General features: G+C 43.5%; 1 protein-coding gene across 6 annotated transcripts in view; it reads right to left on the bottom strand.

The window, feature by feature from the left end:
* Positions 1–822: 822 nt before the first annotated feature.
* Positions 823–19035, bottom strand: part of sfxn3 (sideroflexin 3) — a 59761-nt gene continuing 41548 nt past the window's right edge. For 5 of the 6 annotated variants that reach the window (XM_038821557.1, XM_038821559.1, XM_038821560.1 and 2 more), the window contains exons 8-11: positions 15478–15527; positions 13139–13188; positions 8901–8948; positions 6468–6564 (exon numbers count right to left, since the gene is read on the bottom strand). In XM_038821557.1, coding sequence (XP_038677485.1) covers positions 6468–6564; positions 8901–8948; positions 13139–13188; positions 15478–15527 — 245 coding nt within the window. Of the gene's footprint in view, positions 6565–8900; positions 8949–13138; positions 13189–15477; positions 15528–19035 lie in introns of all 6 variants that reach the window. The other variant, XM_038821558.1, reaches the window with a different exon arrangement.

Here is a 19035-nt window from a genome sequence, read left to right as displayed (position 1 = left end):
TCACAAACTGAAGAATACAGAAGTATAGTTGGGGTTGCTGCTGTGTGGTATCATAAACAATATGCCAAAGGTGTGGGCTGCAGTTTAATCTAGATAATAGTATTCAACAGCTGCGGGACAATGCGACACACTTGGGAGATGTCAAGGGGGCAGGATGTGCCTTTAACCTTGCCCGATACTATACATGGTGGAGGATACATTCAACCTTCTGTTTTGCTATCTGTTGCTTAGTTAACGGGTTGGGTTCTTGCGAAAGGAACTTCTAACTATTCAGATTGCCTAATATGCTTAGTCTAAGAGATATAAAAACCTAATAATCCGAGAATGAAGAATTCTGAATTAACATTCTGGTTCTGACCAGTGCGATGGCAGATAAATCGATGCAGCAATCATTTCTTCACCCAAGTGAAGCTGGCCGGTAATCTTCCCTAAAACATCAGGTCAGATCGAAGAACAGCTTACAGTTCATTAACCCTGCACCTGAAACCAATAGCAGCGACAATGCTAGCTTCCATTACAGGGACATAAACTAACATGCTCACAGAGGTTTCGCAAAGTCAAGGAGGCATCAAAATAGCTGACAGTGGTTTCAATGGATTGCTTCTGAAGCAACAAATTTCCACTCAGCAGCCAGTAAGGCAATGGATTGTGGACCAGACAGGCACTGCATATTGCCTTGAGCCCAGTTATGTCCAACCATTGCCTAAACTCTTGTGCCTGGAGAATACCCAGTTAGTACTAGATCTGCTACTGCATTTGGAATTGTATTCAAGCATCTTCAGGGAAGGAGAAAAAGGAATAAAGGAACAGGCATAAACGCGATCAATTTTAAAATAGGATTTATTATTCATATATTCAGAAAATGTCTCCACACTGCAACATATATAATTACATCAAAGTCTCTACTACATACCATTGTATAAAATAAATGACAGATCATTTCCAACATATAAACTCAAATTGGACAAAGTAGATATGGATTTATACCATGGCAATGCAGTGACTCATCTGAAGCAGCAGTACATGGTATTATTGACTGTTGGTCTTGGAGGTTCATGTTTCCTGAAAACGGTCCAGTTCCTGAGGCAAGGAAGTTCAGAGTGGAAATCCAGGACTACCCGAAACGGAATGGAACAAAAATCTGTGACAAGAGCCATCCCTGAGCCAATGGCATTTCTGTTAGTTCATATCTGAATAGTTCTAACACTGCTTAAAGTATCAAACCAATGGGAACATTTCTCTTTGATCAGTTGATATTTTGTTTAACTAGTTGATCAGAATATACATTAATTAGTTCTACTAACAGGCATTCTTCATTAATTGGGTGACGGTTTCAATATTCACTACGCCCCTTCAGAGTTAGTTTAATATACCCTGTAACAGTAGGATACACGAGGCATTATACTCTGTAGCTAAGTGATGAATTCTCAACTGTTGTTCTGATGAGGGTGTAGCAAGTTCATTCAGGGCAACTAGGGGCAGGCAATAAATGCCAACATTGGCAGAGATGCTGGGCATTCCAAGGATAATTTTTTTTTTAAACTTGTAAAAATGGAATTAATTCTATTGGTGAGTTTAGCTTGGGAAGTGCGTAATTATGCTCTGCAAAGTCAAGCTCACGACTAAAGCTTTTGTGGTAAAATGTTTTAAAAGGATTCTCCTCGGACACCTGGGAAGCCTCACCAGAACGAAGCCCTCATTACAGAAAACATTTTCTACTTCAAAAGAGTTTGAAGTGGTGGGGGAGGGTCTGTCATTAAAAATTAATGCACTGATTCAAGTTACTGAGATGTGCTCCCTGATAGTCACGCTGCAGCTGTAGAGCAGCTCGCCCCACATGGGATTACTTTTCCCATTGCTTGCGATTTGTTGAAAAAGAAATGTAGGAAAAAACCTAATCCATAAACACCAAAATATTCAAGTATCTATTGCACTTGATGTGCATGTCTCCTGTTTGCTTTTCAGGGTCGAGGACATCCCCAGTCACCAGTACTGCATTTGATGCTCATTATTACACAGCAGGATTTCTTTGGCATTTATTTCCAACAGTTTGGAAGGAGTTACAGCAGAGAGAGCATGAACTTTCTCCTGATTGCACATTCAACTTCCTCCACCCAAATTTTATTTTGTTTCATTCGAGTTCTTCTAAAATAATTAGGAGTAAACAGCTAGCTCTCTGCTGAGATTTGCAAACTTTATTCACAGCCCCTGTGATCCTCCATCAATTATAAGTCAAGATCTGTGACGGGAGTGCTAAGCAAGTTAACCCATTCCTAACAATTATCTCGCGAGGCAAAGTCAGATTGGAAATCAAATTTGTGACAGGGCCGTCGCCGAGGCAGTGGCATTTTTTTTAATAGTTCACATTTGAATAGTTCCACCACTGCTCAAAATAATAAACCAGAATTCAACAGTAATGGATGTTACGTTCATCTTTGATCAGCTGCAATTTTACATAACTAGTTAACCAGAATAGACATTAATAGGTCCACTGACGTGCATTTTTATTAATCTGTAGGTTGTAACTTTAAGTCCTGTATCTATGCCTTTAATTTTTTTCAAGTGTATTTTCAGGGCTGCCTTCATACATTTAATAGTTGATGTTTAGAGCAGGAATTAGAATTCTTTGGCAGGGCAGCGTTTGTATTACCACCTGGGTTTAAAGTTTTAAACAAGTTGTTTGCTGTTGGTCCCTGAGCCTTAGCCATCATGGAATCGGGAGTGTTGCTGCCCACTAGGAGTTCTCTTCATGGGTGTTGGGGAGGGATGTTCCAAACCATAGCTGAACATCATTCGTTCAGAGGGAGTATGGTGTCTCGCAGCTACATCAGGCATGTTCCGCACAAAAAGCTGCAGACTGCCACAGTGGAGAGAGGCGCCTACGTGAGCAAATAGTTGGGAGTCCTGAACATATCTGCGTGGAAGTTCCTCGTTTTCCAGGGTGCAGACCCAGCATGTACCAGTCTGGGTGGGTCCATGGGGCAGTCTAGGATTTCCTGCATCAGAAAATGCTTGCAGTAAAAATCTATACAGCTGCTTTATTGATTCACTCTTACAATTTTGCCTTAAATGACATGGTGGGCATAGATAAGATGGGCTGAATGGCCCCTTTATGTCCTGTATCTTTGCGATGCTTCTACGAAAGTTCAGAAAACAGAAGTGACTTTTATTAATCAGGTTGGAGTGTACTTAGAGTAAAATTTGGGAAACACGCCTTGTACAGAATGTAGAAAATAAATACTTTTGAAAATCTACAGTTAAAAAATATATAAATAAGCAAAGTCTTCAGATATCTTAATTGTGTTTAGAAAAATGCAACTGCTGCTGTTTTCAGGTGGATTATGGCTTATTTCACTCAACTGTTGATTGACAGCAGTGGTCACGTTTACTGACTGCGATGTAAATCTAATATGAAGCATACAGTTCCAGGCCACAGGCCCTGCCATGTGAACCGTAATTCATTATCTGAGTAAAACACTGGTTACACTACAGCTGACTTTATTTACAGCTACACTTAATAATGAATTCCTAACTTCCATGATTGGATTTTACTGCTTCACACTAATAATAATAGGAACAATACAAAACAGCCAGTATTGCAAGTGCCTGTAAGACACTTACTTCATTATCCAGGTGGCTAATGTTAAACCACATAGGCTGCGGGATTTTCCGTCGGCGGGATCTTCCATTTCGCCGGCAGTGCACCCATGCCCGCGGATTTCCCGATGGCGTGGGGTGGCCGCAATGGGAAACCCCGTTGGCCGTCTGCGGGAATGGAGAATCCCGCTGCCGGCAGGGGGTGCGTCGCACCGGAAAACAGGGCTGGCGGGATAGAAAATCCCGCCCAATATTTCCAATACTCTTTTCCATCCAAGTAGCGAGGTGTAGAATTCATAGATGTACTTCAAGGTACCTCAAATGCATTTGGGTAGAAGCAGAAACTTCAACAGGGTCTGGTATCCTATGTCATCTGCAAAGTTATCACCACTTCTCACTCAAACTGGGGGAACCCACGCACTGCTGTTGTACCGTTGAATTTTAGCATGTCTAAATATGTGTTGTTCCCAACATGTTCAACACCTGCCTTGGGAGCAAACTTGGTCTTACCACGTACTCCTTCCATACATCCAATTCAGGAACAACTGCAAGGACAAAGTCTATTTTACCCTGAGTAGAATGATTTTCACACAGTTACGACTGTTTTCAGCGAAAGAAAATATACGGACACAATCTGCCATGTTTCAGGTTTGCTAATTTACATCGTAACAATGGAGTGTAATAATTTTGAACAAAATTAAGAAACCTATAACCAGTGTGATGTGCTCCAAGTCTCAAAAACATCTCCATCATCACTGTCTAACTCTGGCTCCAGCTTAAAAGGTCCGTTAGGAATTCTGCTGCATGTCTGAAAATTTTTAATTTTTGATCAATTTTGCAACCGTGCAACCATGTTATGCATAGTTTGCCTACTCAACAATGACCGCACTTCACAAGTGCTCAGGATTTGATAACCACCATTATAAACCATTGTTCACTTAATTTCACATCCAATGTCATAATAATCATCATTTCACACAAAATGGAACTTTTTAAAAGTTACTTCATAATTGCGAACACATTGCTGGTAAAAAAATATACCACACTTGGAAGATTCAGTGCTCACAAGGCATCAATAACAAATCAAAAAATACTTCTGTGCTCCCTACTATTTCATCAAAAGTAACATTTTTTGAGAGGGAGAATATATGAAAGCTTTTTAATTGGGATTGGCACTAAAGGGGAAGATGAATCATTCTCCTCTGTGCTTAAGAGTGAAACGTGGAGTAGTTGGCTTTGAAAATCCATGTAATGATACACAAGCAGTTAACTGGAATATCACAACCATCAGTGTGTCTTAACTGACTTATGACTACTGACTGTGTACGCCACGTCTTTTTGCAACACCAGTGCTAGGCGAGCCAAGCTACTATTTTTTTTTACAAATTTAGATCACCCAATTATTTTTTCCAATTAAGGGGCAATTTAGCGTGGCCAATCAACCCACTCTGCACATTTTTGGGTTGTGGGGGCGAAACCCACGCAGACACGGGGAGAATGAGCAAACTCCACACGGACAGTGACCCAGAGCCGGGATCGAACCTGGGACCTCAGCGCTGTGAGGCGGTTGTGCTAACCACTAGGCCACCGTGCTGCCCTGCTAAGCTACTATTTTAACATTGCAAATTACAGAACTAAGGGCTAAAACTAAAACCAGGCACCAGCCAAAATTTTCAGCTCAACATTTAGTAAAATTAAAAGACCAGTTTTATTTGGGACCTCCACACGAGGGTCCGAGGCCCTTAATACAGACACCAACAAGGTCGAAGAAACCCTGTCTGATGAATTCCACGTGTCAAGAGATAAGGGGGTGGTCTGAAGGGAGACTTACTCCCACTTCCAAGCACTGTACTCGGAATATCTGACTGTCATCCATGAAACAATAAATCTGAATTTTAAAAATAGGATAAAAGCTTCCAATTTGAAGGGTCATGTAAAGGAGTCTGAAGCACACAGCAGGTTATATTACCAGCTGAATATTTGTTTAGGCATATAAAATGGGGGTAGATATTGTTGGTTGAGAATTCACGATCTATAATAGGATACGGTGACATAGAAGGTCCAGGAAGCTTTCGGCCAGAATAGATTACGAAGCTAATGAAAAGCAGGAGCAGAGGAGCAAAACTTGAATTTGAACCTTATTCCCTATTACGGCAGATAATTCCCATGGAAAACAGTTTCAAATCTTGAAATGGCAGGAAAAAGAGCGTCCCATAAATTATAAAATGATCACCCACAAACTACTGTAACTACAAAGAGCAAACATAAGCAACGGAGTGCATAAGATTAACAGTAGTGAACATTTCCCTGGGCTTACTATGGACCATCTTGGTGGCAGATGGAAACCGGGAGTTTCTAAACTTAACTCCTATGAGCATGGGTTGCTCTAGAAGAATCATTGATTCCCTGAGAGGCTTTAAGAGGTTGGGAGAGTTGTCCACTATGGCCATGAGTGCGTGGTTTGGAATTAAATTTTAATTCCCATTCTAAACAACTGGAATTTTAAAACCGTAGTTCTGAAATCCAAAAAATCCCCAAAAGAATTCTTGGTTCTTGGCGACCGTCCTATATTTTAAATTCCACTTGACCATGCACCAACCATTTGCCCTGGTGTACAACTCAGTCAACCATGAAAATGGGTGGAAGTGATGATGGTCGATGATCCAAATCGCAATTGTTTTAGTGTAAATATAAAAGGGTATTGCCCAACACCCACCTGGAGAGTCTTACCAAATTAAAAAGCGGTTTCTGTGAAAATTAACTGTGAGGGACAGATTCCAGAACCACTATTGTGGACAATTTAAGAGGTTACTGCTGCTGTTGAGTTGGCTTGTTGGCTGTCTTGGCCATACTGCTTTTATTCAGCTTGTCTACAAGCCCTTGTTGAAGTAAACGACATCGATGCCAGGATCGCGCGCCTGAATCAGAGTCTGAAGCTCTGATTCCAGGTGGGAGACTTTCATGGAGCTGTGAAATGAAAGAACAAACGCACAATACAATTTGACCGGAACAAATTTTCCTTTATCCCTTTTTGTCTTTTGATCCCGCCTCATGATTCACAACTTGTTAACTAAGTGGATGCTCAAGCAACTTGCTCTTCAGCTTCAGCCAATGCCACTTTGAACTGGAGATTTAGGATTCACACAAATAATCGGATTGATTCATCGTCTCATTTTCCTCCTCTTCCTCAATAGAAAATCAGTGAAGACACCAGTTGGGAGGAACTGAGTGAGCAAGTTTGGATTCAGCAACAAATTCCTGCATTGCTGGTGAGGTTCTGAGAAAGAATTACCTAGAATCATAGAATCGCTACAGTGCATAAAGAGGCTATTTGGCCAATCGAGTCTGTACCGACCCTTGGAAAAGAGTATCCAACCTTATCCCCATAACCCAGTAACCCCACCTAAGGGGCAATTTAGCTTGGCCAATTCACCTAACTTTCACATCTTTGGACTGTGGGAGGAAACCGGAGCACCCAGAGGAAACCCAAGCAGACACGGGGGGAGGGGTGCAAACTCCAGACAGACAGTCACCCGAGGCCAGAATTAAACCCGGGTGCCTGACGCTGTGAGGCTGCAGTGCTAACCACTGTGTCACCATGCCACCCTGGAACCCCTTCCGGAATGAGCTGCTCGGACCTCTTACCTCAAGGGCTTTGTGGTGGCGGGTTTCTCAGCTACATACGGCTAGGCTGCTAGAAGGAACAAGCTGATGCAGAATGATCAGATGGCCATGTCAACTAACTGTGGGAGAATTCACTGATCCATTTATGAAAATTAAATTCTGGTTTGGCAAAGACCTTCCATCGGGTAAGGCCAATATTGGCTTTACCTTGCTCTTACCTTACTTGGTTTGCTACAAGTATTTTTTCTTATTTCAGATTTCCAGCATCTCCAATATTGCTTTCTGCATTTCTACCTGGTTTCAGGTGACATAGCGAATGGAAATTATCTATCACAGCACCCCCTGCAGAAAGAAGCGGTACTGCAGATACTTAATATTTATTCCATGGAGAGTTTGATGTGCGAGTCTCCAATGGAATACTGCATTTCCACTCAGCAATTTTAATATAGAATAGAGATGGAATGTTCAGGATACTTTTCCCTCCAGTGAAGGAATTGCACCATTTATGTTTTTTTTAAAAATAAATTTAGAGTACCCAATCCTTTTTTTTTCCAATTAAGGGCCAATTTAGCATGGCCAATCCACCTACCCTGCACATCTTTGGGTTATGGGGGTGAGACCTACTCGGATAGGGGGAGAATACCATTCGTGAGCGTGGTGTGGGTGGCGTGACCCATTATTCCCGTGATGGGGGGCAGATTCCCCTTCTTGTAAGAAGGTGGGAGGGGTCAGGATTTGCATTGTTTGGGGGGGGGGGGGGGGGGGGGGGGGGGGCCTCAAAATGGCAATCCAATACCAGGTTTTTTGCCGAGTTAAGGAGCGAGACCGGCACCTGGGCACCGCCTCCAGCAGCAGCTCAAACGTGCCGTGATTCTCCAGTAGCGGGAGCGGGTCCTGAACGGAGAATCCCGGCCAACGTGTCCAATACTGACGAACTTTCACAAAAATCAATGCAGAATCTGTGGAAGGCCATTCAGCTGCCCACGCGTGTTGACATCCAATGAGATTGTGGCTGATCGATACCCAACTCCAATTATGCACACTGGCTTCCGTACCATGGCCTGGCAAAAAACCTACTGAGTTCAGAATTTAAATTACTAATTGAGCGAACATCTACTGCCCTTTGTGGGGGGGTTTACCACAAGATATGAGAGGCATGTTCAGGGTGGATAGGGGGCAACAGTTCCCCTTAGCTAAAGGGTCAGTCACGAGGGGACGCAAGGTCAAAGTGAGGGGCAGGAACTTTAGGAGGGATGTAAGGAAGAACCTTTTTACCCAGAGGGTGGTGACAGTGTGGAAGGCACTGCCTGGGAGGGTGCACGTCATAACATTCAAGGCTCTGGGCCAAACGCTGGCAAATGGGATTAGGTAGGTAGGTCAGGAATTTTCCATGCGTCGGTGCAGATTGGATGGGCCGAAGGGCCTCTTCTGCACTCTACTGTCTGTGATTCTGTGAATTCTATCACCCTTTGTATTCACGAGCGTTTCCTACATTCTCTCCTCATTTGAAGATTATCTTTTTGATTCCCTCACCAGGCCAGAAATCTCTCTATCTACCTGTCAATTCCTATCAAAATCCTAAAACGACTCAAACTGCATAGTATTTAAACTCTGTACCTCATTTGTCACAGCTTGCTTACAACAGATTCCACAGTAACTAGACACGAGAAGACACATACCTTTTCTGTGGGAAAAGTGCACAGCACAATGGATTGGCAAACACCAAGCTGAAGAGAGAAATAAATAAAAGCTGGTGAACAATGTTACTGTGAAACTACAGGTGCAAGTTAATTGACATGTTGCCTGTTCCCAAGTCTCTCCTGGTGCAGCATTTGAGAGCTTTGAGGGAGACGGCTGAAGTAACCTGGATGACAAGAGCCTGCCAGTTTCCCTTAGGTGGGGCTGCAAGTTGCCTAGACTGTCTTTCTACAAAAACAACTTGCATTTATATGGCACCTATCACACAATAAAACATGGCGACGTACTTTATAAAAACGCTATCAAACAAAACGTGGGCAGCACGGTAACACAGCGAGTAGCACAGTTGCTTCACCGCTCCAGGGTCCCAGATTCGATTCCCGGCTGGGTCACTGTCTGTGCGGAGTCTGCACGTTCTCCCAGTGTGTGCGTGGGTTTCCTCCGGGTGCTCCAATTTCCTCCCACAGTCCAAAGATGTGCAAGTTAGGTGGATTGGCCATGCTAAATTGCCCTTTGTGTCCCAAAAAATTGGGTGGGGTTACTGGGTTACGATGATAGGGTGGAGGGTGCTCTTTCCAAGGGCCGGTGCAGACTAGATGGTCCGAATGGCCTCCTTCTGCACTGTAAATTCTCGGAAAACTTGGCAACGAGTCACATGAGGAGACATTAGGACAGGTGACTAATAGTGTGGTCAAAGAGACAGGTTTTTAGGGGGCACATTAAGAGGAAGAAAGGAACAGCCAGTGAGTTTTAGGAATAGAATTCTTGGGATTAAGGCCCAGGCAACTGAAGGCATGGCCACCAAAGGAGAAGCGATGAAAATCAGGGATGTGCAAGAGGCCAGAATTAGAGAAAGCCTGGTTTAAAAAAGGGGGTGGGAATAATTTTGGATGGGCCAAAATAAGGCACATGACATTCAACAGGATGCTGATACAGGCAGCGTTAGCAACACTCAGAAAGAGCACTGCACACATTCTGAATTTCACACAAGGGGAGCACATGCAGGCAGCAACAAAGGTGGTCATGATATTTAAAGACAGATTATTTACAGGCATCTCCTCATAACTCAGCAATCTCTGCTCAATGTTTTTGTGTGTTAATGCAGGACAATGGGAGCAGAAAATAAATGAATAGTTGATTTTTTTTTGTCTCGGTCATGACCACGGGAAACAGGATGGAGACTCGAAGAATTAATTTCTCATCGCCAATAGCCAGGTGCAATCCTCATTCATTCCTTGAAAATGCCACAGTCTAATATAAGAGCATCCGAGCTCACCCTGTGGCAGTTAAATTCATGCTGTGTTAATCTGCACTGATCTCAAGTGGATTATGCCAACAGATCTTGGTGCTTTGATTTAGGATTTATCAGCAGCACAAGTGGCTTCACAGCTCCAGGGTCTCAGGTTCGATTCCCGGCTTGGGTCACTGTCTGTGCGGAGTCTGCACGTTCTCCCAGTGTCTGCGTGGGTTTCCTCCGGGTGCTCCGGTTTCCTCCCACAGTCCAAAGACGTGCAGGTTAGGTGGATTGACCATCCTAAATTGCCCTTAGTGACCAAAAAGGTGAGGAGGGTTACGGGGATAGGGTGGATGTGAGGGTTTAAGTGGGTTGGTGCAAACTCGATGGGCCGAACGGTCTCCTTCTGCACTGTATGCTCTATGTTCCATGAACAATGAGACATCAGCACGAACAACCTTCCACAGAACGCATGCAGGACAAATCACTGAAAAATTGCACAAAAAGGTTGCAGTTGCCTGGGCCTCATAGTCAAACTATCCAGCTAGTGGACCACACACAAATTTAAGCCATCTTCAATATTCAAGTCTGAATCTCCAGGAGTATTTGTTAAATGAACTCCAAAATATTGTTAGAAAAATATCTTCGTTATCAAGAGTAGGAATCTGGTGCAATGGGCGGCACTGTAGCATAGTGGTTAGCACTGATGCTTCACGGCACCCGGGTTCGATTCTCGGCTTGGGTCACTGTCTGTGCAGAGTCTACACGTTCTCCCCGTGTCTGCGTGGGTTTCCTCCGCGTGCTCTGATTTCCTCCCACAAGTTCCGAAAAGTCGTGCTGTTAGGCGAATTGGACATTCTGAATTCGCCCTCAGTGTACCCAAACAGGCGCCGGAGTGTGGCGACTAGGGGGTTTTCACCAACTTAATTGCAGTGTTAATGTAAGCCTACATGTGACAATAATGAAGATTATTATTTCCAACCAAAGAATATTCTCAATCAAAGAATGTCTATAGGCGTAAGTACTGCAGTTTTGTGTACAAGTCAACAAGTGAAGGAGACTGTCAAAATGAAAATGACGAATAACAAATCATTTGATCTAATGAAATGAATGAAAATCGCTTAGTGTCACAAGTCGGCTTCAAATGAAGTTACTGTGAAAAGCCCCTAGTCGCCACGTTCGAGGAGGCCGGTACGGGAACTGAACCTTGCTGCTGGCCTGCCCTGGTCTGCTTTCAAAGCCAGCGATTTACCCTGTGCTAAACCAGCCCCTGAACTACAATCTGTCTCGATGGCCATGGAAGGAGAAACAGTAAAGTAGGAGAGAGCAGAGGGATGCTAAGACATGGAATGTTCGATCATAAACAACGATGGAGGCAGAGTATGTACTAATGTTGTTTCTGCACAGAAAAAAGACAGGAAGATTGCAGAGGCGCGATGGGTCAATTGGCCCCCATTTTGTGCTGCAGTAGTATGATTTGCTCTGAAATGTAGTGGGTTTTTTCCCCTTTGTACCTGTGGTATACACTCGGGGGCTACTTTTACCACCAGTTAAACAGTTTCCTTTTGGAGGGATGTGACTTACTTTATGTAACTATAACAGTGCCTGTATTTAATCCTCTTTGGAATCATGCAACTTTCACGTATTTGATGTGTTACTGATGCTGTTTCTGGAGTGTTAATGTGTTGGTCATGCAGTTTATAGAGTTTTTAATGTGCTGCTAATGATGACAGCAGTGCGTAAATATAGCACAAATACCGATTGCAAGTCACTAACAACTCGATTAAAATGGCTGAACAATTCAGAATCAGCTGGCTCCAAGCACAACAGTCCCTCAATCCTAAGGGCATCATTTTTGTATTACTGTCTTCTACTTGCGAGTCAGAGAGCTCTATTTTACCAGCTCAACGCTGGGGTATATGATTTAAAAAATATTACATTTCCATTGTAAAATATTCACATTTAAATATGAGCATTGGCTCAAAAATAATTGTCCTCGGCAGCGGATTTAATAAAATGCTAATTTCAGAGATCAGCTCACAGCAAGCATGGTGATAATTCTGAGTGGAAGGAATTTCATTGGGGTTCAACTGCAGCATGAATATTAATAATAAGAGGACTATGCATCGTAAACAGTGAAGCTCAAGTTGCACTGTGCAGCATTGATAACAAATACATCGACATGTTCACACAAAATGCCTCAATCCCATAGTTTAACAAATATCCTCTTGCATTCATTAAAATAATAGGAGAACCTTACACATGTTCGCTATACTGATTTCACACTGATTTTAACTCACATGCATTTTATACAGTAGGATTTCTGCAGTCAGTGATTTTTTTTAAACCTCAAGTTGGTATTGTCATATATTTATCTATTTTCTTTCCATTTATATTTAAATTAGATGGTGTAACAGGATGCAGCCAAAAATAACGACAAAGGGCATATATTTCACAAATATCATTTTCGTTATAGCTGTACAACTACAAATTCTTGCAGAACTTTTACTGAGGTATATATGGATAACTCAAAAGTCTCTTCTGTGCTTATTATTAGGAGTGATGTGGAGATGCTGGAGTTGGACTGGGGTGGGCACAGTAAGAAATCCGACGACGCCAGGTTAAAGTCCAACATGTTTGTTTCGATTCACTAGCTTTCGGAGCACTGCTCCTTCCTCGGGATTCACCCGAGGAAGGAGCAGTGCTCCGAAAGCTAGTGAATCGAAACAAACCTGTTGGACTTTAACCTGGTGTTGTCGGACTTCTTACTATTATTAAGAGCACAGAGGTTTAAAGAAGTTTACAGAAGCCTGCTTGGACCTTTTTGTCTGCCTGGCATTCTGCTAGAGCCAGCCAAAGCCCTGATCTCTCCCCATGCACCTTCCACTGCTTATGCCAAACAATTTATACACAAAACATTACGATTAGCAAACGCCAAAATAAAGTTGAAAAGCTTAAATTTTCTCATTGGGGAAGCAAACTCACCTGAGGCCCACCAGCCCGACTTGAATAGGAGCACTGAGTAATGGGAAACGCTGAAACAACAGAAAGGGAAGGGAAAATATCACATTTGAATTAACTTTGCTAATTTAGGAATTGTAATTGAGATAAAACTGGAAGCAAACCAGACATCTAACGATGTGAGGCACACTAGCACGTGCACCATAAGGGTGAGGGAGTTGTAGTCGACTTTTATACACTGGAAGAATAATCAGAGACGGGGCGATCATCACTGCTCCCCAGTTGTCCTTTGTAAGCAGTTATGTTTTTGTTGCAGATAGCAACACAGGAAAGTCCTGTTCCCCACTCCCCACACATTGCCTCACTCAGCCTAATTCAGTTCAATATAATGCAATGATTATGCAGAATTTGACAGTTCCACAAGCCCCAAATCAATAAAATCTTAGCATCTACAATAAATAGTTTTTAACCGGATTGCGTACTTCAAAGTCAGAATAATAAGACCCAATTCAGTGGATAGTTTCAAGTCAGTGCCAATTCCGACAGACTGCAGTATACCTAATTGGTTGGTCAAGATCATGTAATTAGAGTCAAACTTTTTGTTTTTGTTCAAATATTTATTGGCTTTTTGATTGCCAGTCACTGTCAATATTTGCATCTCAGGACATGGCAGAGCCAAGATTACTCCAGCAGGTCTTTGCCATAGTTTAATTATGTACATTATACCTGGTTGGGTACTAATCCAGGAGGTCATTCAAAGGATTTAATACAGAAACAGGGATCAAATCCATCACAATGAAATCCTTTATTCCTCGGTGATCAACATCCAGGGGCAGTTGTTCTGTCTAGCAACATTGTCTGGGATGAAGGTGTGTGGTGGGTTTTGAGGGGGGCACAGAGTATCATTTCTGTAATGGCCAGCTGTCAACTGGAGCAGTTTTCTGGGCCTCGTAGTCAAACTATCCAGGGCTAGTGGACCACACACAAATTTAAGCCATCTTCCACATTCAAGTTTGATCCTCCAGGTCACTTTAATGTTAATTGTTAAATGAACTCCAAAATATCGTTACAAAATAAGTGCATCTATTGGTTATCAAGAGTAGGAATCTGATGCAATGGGCGGCACAGTAGTTAGCACTGATGCTTCACGGCACCAGGGACCCGGGTTCGATTCTCGGCTTGGGTCACTGTCTGTGCAGAGTCTACGCGTTCTCCCAGTGTCTGTATGGGTTTCCTCCGGGTGCTCGATTTCCTTCCTCAAGTTCCAAAAGACGTGCTTGTTAGGTAAATTGGACAATGCGAATCCTCCCTCAGTGTACCCGAACAGGCGCCAGAGTGTGGCGACAAGGGGATTTTCACAATAACTTCAATGCAGTGTTAATGTAAGCCTACATGTGACAATAATGAAGATTATTATTTCCAACCAAAGAATATTCTCAATCAGCCCCGGGTCACTGTCCATGTGGAGTTTGCACATTCTCCCCATGTCAGCGTGCGTCTTACCCCCACAATCCAAAGATGTGCAGGGTGGGTGGATTGGCCATGCTAAATTGCCCCATAATTGGAAAAATAATAATTGGGTACTCCAAATTTTAAAAAAAAGAATAAAATTAATCAATTTTAATTGAGAGGTGGCACAGAGAGGTAGTACACATTTGCTGTTTGCACATTGAGAATAATAAATGTAATAATTAATGTAAATCTACTGCAACTGAACAGCATTCAGTTCATACGTGTTTACAGTTCAATGAATGTCTGTTGGTTTTAGATGGGTGAACTAATGCACATTCTCAGTCTAAGACTGTACATTGAATCACCCAGCTAAACTGATTACACATGATACCGAACAGGAGTACAGAGACCTCTAGGTCTCCCTACAGTTACCAAGATATTGACAGGAAAACTGTAGTGTAAAACAGAGGCCAGATTACTGCTCTCTCTCCCATGCCTCTCAACCCAGACCCTTAACAAGGAATAGGGACTAAAATGTCAGGGGGATAAATGCTTTGAGCCAGTCTTTCTACCAGCTAAAGATAACATCTAGCCTGATGAAACTGTGAAAACAGAGAAAAAGACAGCTGAGAGATATCCTGGAACATTTACACATGCTCAGGGGGGAAAAACGTACCACATTTTGTCCGAGCTGAAGCTCAGTAATGTGTGTTTAGTGCTGGAATTTAACAAAAAAAACAATGAATTGCTGTTTCCTTTATAATCCTTTTAACAGTCTGCATCAGGAGTCCACTTGGCTGATTTGGTGTCTCATGGCATTTACTTTTGTCTTGTTGCTATCATGGTACATTCAATAAATTTAGTCCCATTTGAAAAAATTCTTTCACTTGTCACTTATTCAAAAATCTTACCTTTAAAAACGCTCGCTTTTCCAAAGCATTCATGATAACTGGGGGTATTGCTGCAAATCAGAACAGAGGATTATTTACAGGCAACGCATGGAATTGAAAGTGCTGCATATTCAATTTAACTAAGGGGGCTGAAATCGGGAATCCCAATTGTCCAGAGAATCTCGCACCAAAAATGGGCTCAGTGCCGGTCGGCAGACCCATCCCAAATCTCCGATCCCACCCACCTGCCAAGGCTACTTCCCGTCCCGCACCAGCGGGAACATGCAAACAGCTCATATACATTCATTAGAATGCGATTAACGGGCTGGAAGCCGAATCTCCAACCCCCTACTGTGCTCCGCACCCCCACCCCAGCAGGAACTCCACCGGGTGGCCTTTGGTGAGGGTCTTGACAAACGTTGCCCTGGTGCGATGGACCTCAAGCGGGGCCACGTAGGCATGTCCACTGCACATATGCCCCTCTGCTACTGCCAGGCTGCAGAGGGAGGGTTTCGGGGATTGGGTGGACTTAGGCTGGGGGTAAGGGATGGATCTTGGGATTCTCCCCAGGATGGGGGTTCTGTAACTGGACTGCTCCTTCCAGCCCTGGGCAACTGGGATCACTTTTGGCATGGTAATCTCATGCAGCCCGCTGTTCAAAATTCCTTGTCTATGAACTGTGTAAATTCTGAAGTGGCCTTCTCACTTTGAGCTATTCTGCCTGACAGCTGATAAGATCAGAAGTTCACTGAAGATACAAGCCTGGAAGCTTCAATTACTATCCCTTCCCTTACATCTGCTCACTCAGTCCCAGGCTTTTAACACTGCAGCTGTTTGATGCACCTGCCCCTTCCCAGAAAGCTCACAACACTTGAAAAGCTTTGCAATCCCCTGAGATCCTTTGAAATGCCTCCCCCCCCCCCCCCCCCCCCCTCCCTGGGAGGGGGGTCCCGCCTGAGCACTCGATCCGGATCTTGCCAATGGGAGTGGGCCGCTTAGATCGGAAACTGATCCAGCTCCCAGCGTGGTTGTCGATTTCGGCCTCTCCAGCTATCTAACCGGCCGGCTCGTTTTCACATCTGGCGTATCCGAGGATTAGCCAAAGGGTTCAGGCCAGGGGCGTTGCCAAAAAAATCAAGGACATGCCCAGGTTTCCTTTCCGCAACTTTTACCCAAGACACAAACAGAACAACATAACTCCGAATTATAGTTTGTGAGCTGTAGTTCAGCTACTCTAATGTATCAAGTCTTGCGTGTGCTGAATAATGGTTAATCACTGCCATCAATATGGGTCAACGTCGAATCATTGGCTATTAATGTTTATCAAAAGCAAAACCTAACATAGAACGACAATCAGCTTGTCAGTTCAGACTTTACTTCGATTTACATTCAAAATCAATAACATGTGACATGCAGACTGACTTCCGAGTGGGACTGAGAATTCTTCTTTGAAGCAATACAGTACTACCTTTGATTTAAAACAAATAAATATAACATTGACATAAACCTCAAAAAGGAGGCAGCAAGGTCATTGCTATGGTGGTGGAGATCTGTAAACCCATTAACCATTTTGTTTCAATAAGAAACAATAGTGCAAAGTAGTCAGATGAAGGGAGATAATGAGCTGAACCAGGTGTTGTGGAAGTGCAAGTGCAGAGTGAGGAACACTGTATATTCAAGATATTTTAAATGTGCTGAACCCATGATCAGGATACATTAATAGGCGTCAGTATTAACACTTCTAAAATCACCACGGGTACATTGTGTATTCAGTACGGTAGTAATGCAAGACTTGTTTCTTCCATTGATCCAGGGACAGAGTACACCAGTATATGAACCCAATACCTCTCCAAGTAAGGTTTTCTGGCACATTGCCTAAATGCAAGTTTCTGACCTTGGCTTTGTTCATTAAACAATGCAACAAGTCCAAGGTCAACCTGAAACATTAGCTGCTCCTCTCTCTACCTGCTGAATATCTGCAGTGTACTCAGTTTTACTTTTGGATTTCCAATATCTGTAGTAGTTTGTTGTAATATTACTGATGATTTTTGTGGACTTGCAATGACTCAATGGCCATTACAAAATGGTAGGTGAGATCCGATTCTGCAATTTTCCTGGAGTCAGGCCAACTTCGCCATGACTCATGGTTCATGACCCCTCGCAAAAGTCGGGAACCATAGTTTGGATTTGGAAATCTTTTGAAAGATGACCCCTCCATTCCAACTCATGCACCCACCCCCTTCATGGCTCCTATATTCCCCCTGCCAATGAATGACCCTCCCACCCCCACCACCCATCCACCTGCATGGCCCCTTATAACACCCACGCCAACCTATAGTCCTTTCATGCCCATTCATCCAGTTGACACTGTGTAGAGAACCAATCAGCCATACAGTAACAATGGCATGCGTGGAACTGCTCAGAAAAAAGAAACACACATTTTCCTTTTGAAAACATTGTCACCCGGACCCTGACCAGCGCCAGGGTCCCAGGATCGATTTGCGGCTTGGGTCACTGTCTTTCATAGAATTTACAGTGCAGAAGGAGGCCATTCGGCCCATTCAGTATGCACCGGCTCTTGGAAAGAACTCCCTACCCAGGCCCACACCTCCACCCTATCCCCATAACCCAGAAACCATACCCAATACTAAGGGCAATTTTGGACACACGGGCCGTGCTCCTAGCCCCGCCCCGCATTTGCGGAGAATCCCCCCCCCCCCTCCCCCCGTGTCTGCGTGGGTTTCCTCCGGGTGCTCCAGTTTCCTGCCAGAAGTCCCAAAAGACGTGCTATTAGGTGAATTGGACATTCTGAAATCTCCCTCTGTGTACTCGAACAGGCCCTGGAGTATGGCGACTAGAGGTTTTTCACAGTAACTTCATTGCAATGTTAATGTAAGCCTTCTTGTGACAATAAAAGATTATGTGGTCCTTACATGATTGCAAAGGAATCGCTAACTTCGAGGAAGCTGGACTGAATCTGTGGGTTAATTCAGGACAAGTGGAAGACCTTTACAGAAAGATGATGGGCTTATACCGATCAAGTGTAAATACGCTGTGGATTTTATGACCTATTCAGCAAATAAGAAAAACCTGGTGACATTTCCAAGGAAGGCTGCAGGCTGTTTTATCAAATGTACAGAATTTATTGCGAAACAAGTTTATCAGTCAAGCTTCCCTGTTATAAAAACGTCTGCAGCATCAAATAAATAGTGGATGGATCACATCTGCATTAGGTGCGGGGACTAATTCCACCTTGACTGCATTATCAGTGTCAGAATAGCAGCATGCTGCATTATCCCCTTTACTTACAACATTTTCAATTAGGTGAGCTCTGACTGAAAGACATCGGAATGCCAGGGCAATTTTAAGGTTGGCTGACTCACTAGAGTTACAATATATAGTGCTACACCCTGGACAAAATTTACTTGCTCACATTGCACAGTTCTCTTTTGGTGACTGTGATATTCAACCTATGGAGATTGGGGACTGGATGTTCACCGTGGGCGGCACGGTGGCTAGCACTGCTGCCTCACGGCTCCAGGGACCCGGGTTCAATTTTGGCCTCAGGTGTCTGTGTGG

The sequence above is a fragment of the Scyliorhinus canicula genome, chromosome 16 (assembly GCF_902713615.1).
Source record: "Scyliorhinus canicula chromosome 16, sScyCan1.1, whole genome shotgun sequence".
Lineage (NCBI taxonomy): Eukaryota > Metazoa > Chordata > Chondrichthyes > Carcharhiniformes > Scyliorhinidae > Scyliorhinus > Scyliorhinus canicula.
The sequence above is the reverse complement of the archived record's forward strand: the minus strand, read 5'-3'. Positions and strand labels throughout refer to the sequence as shown.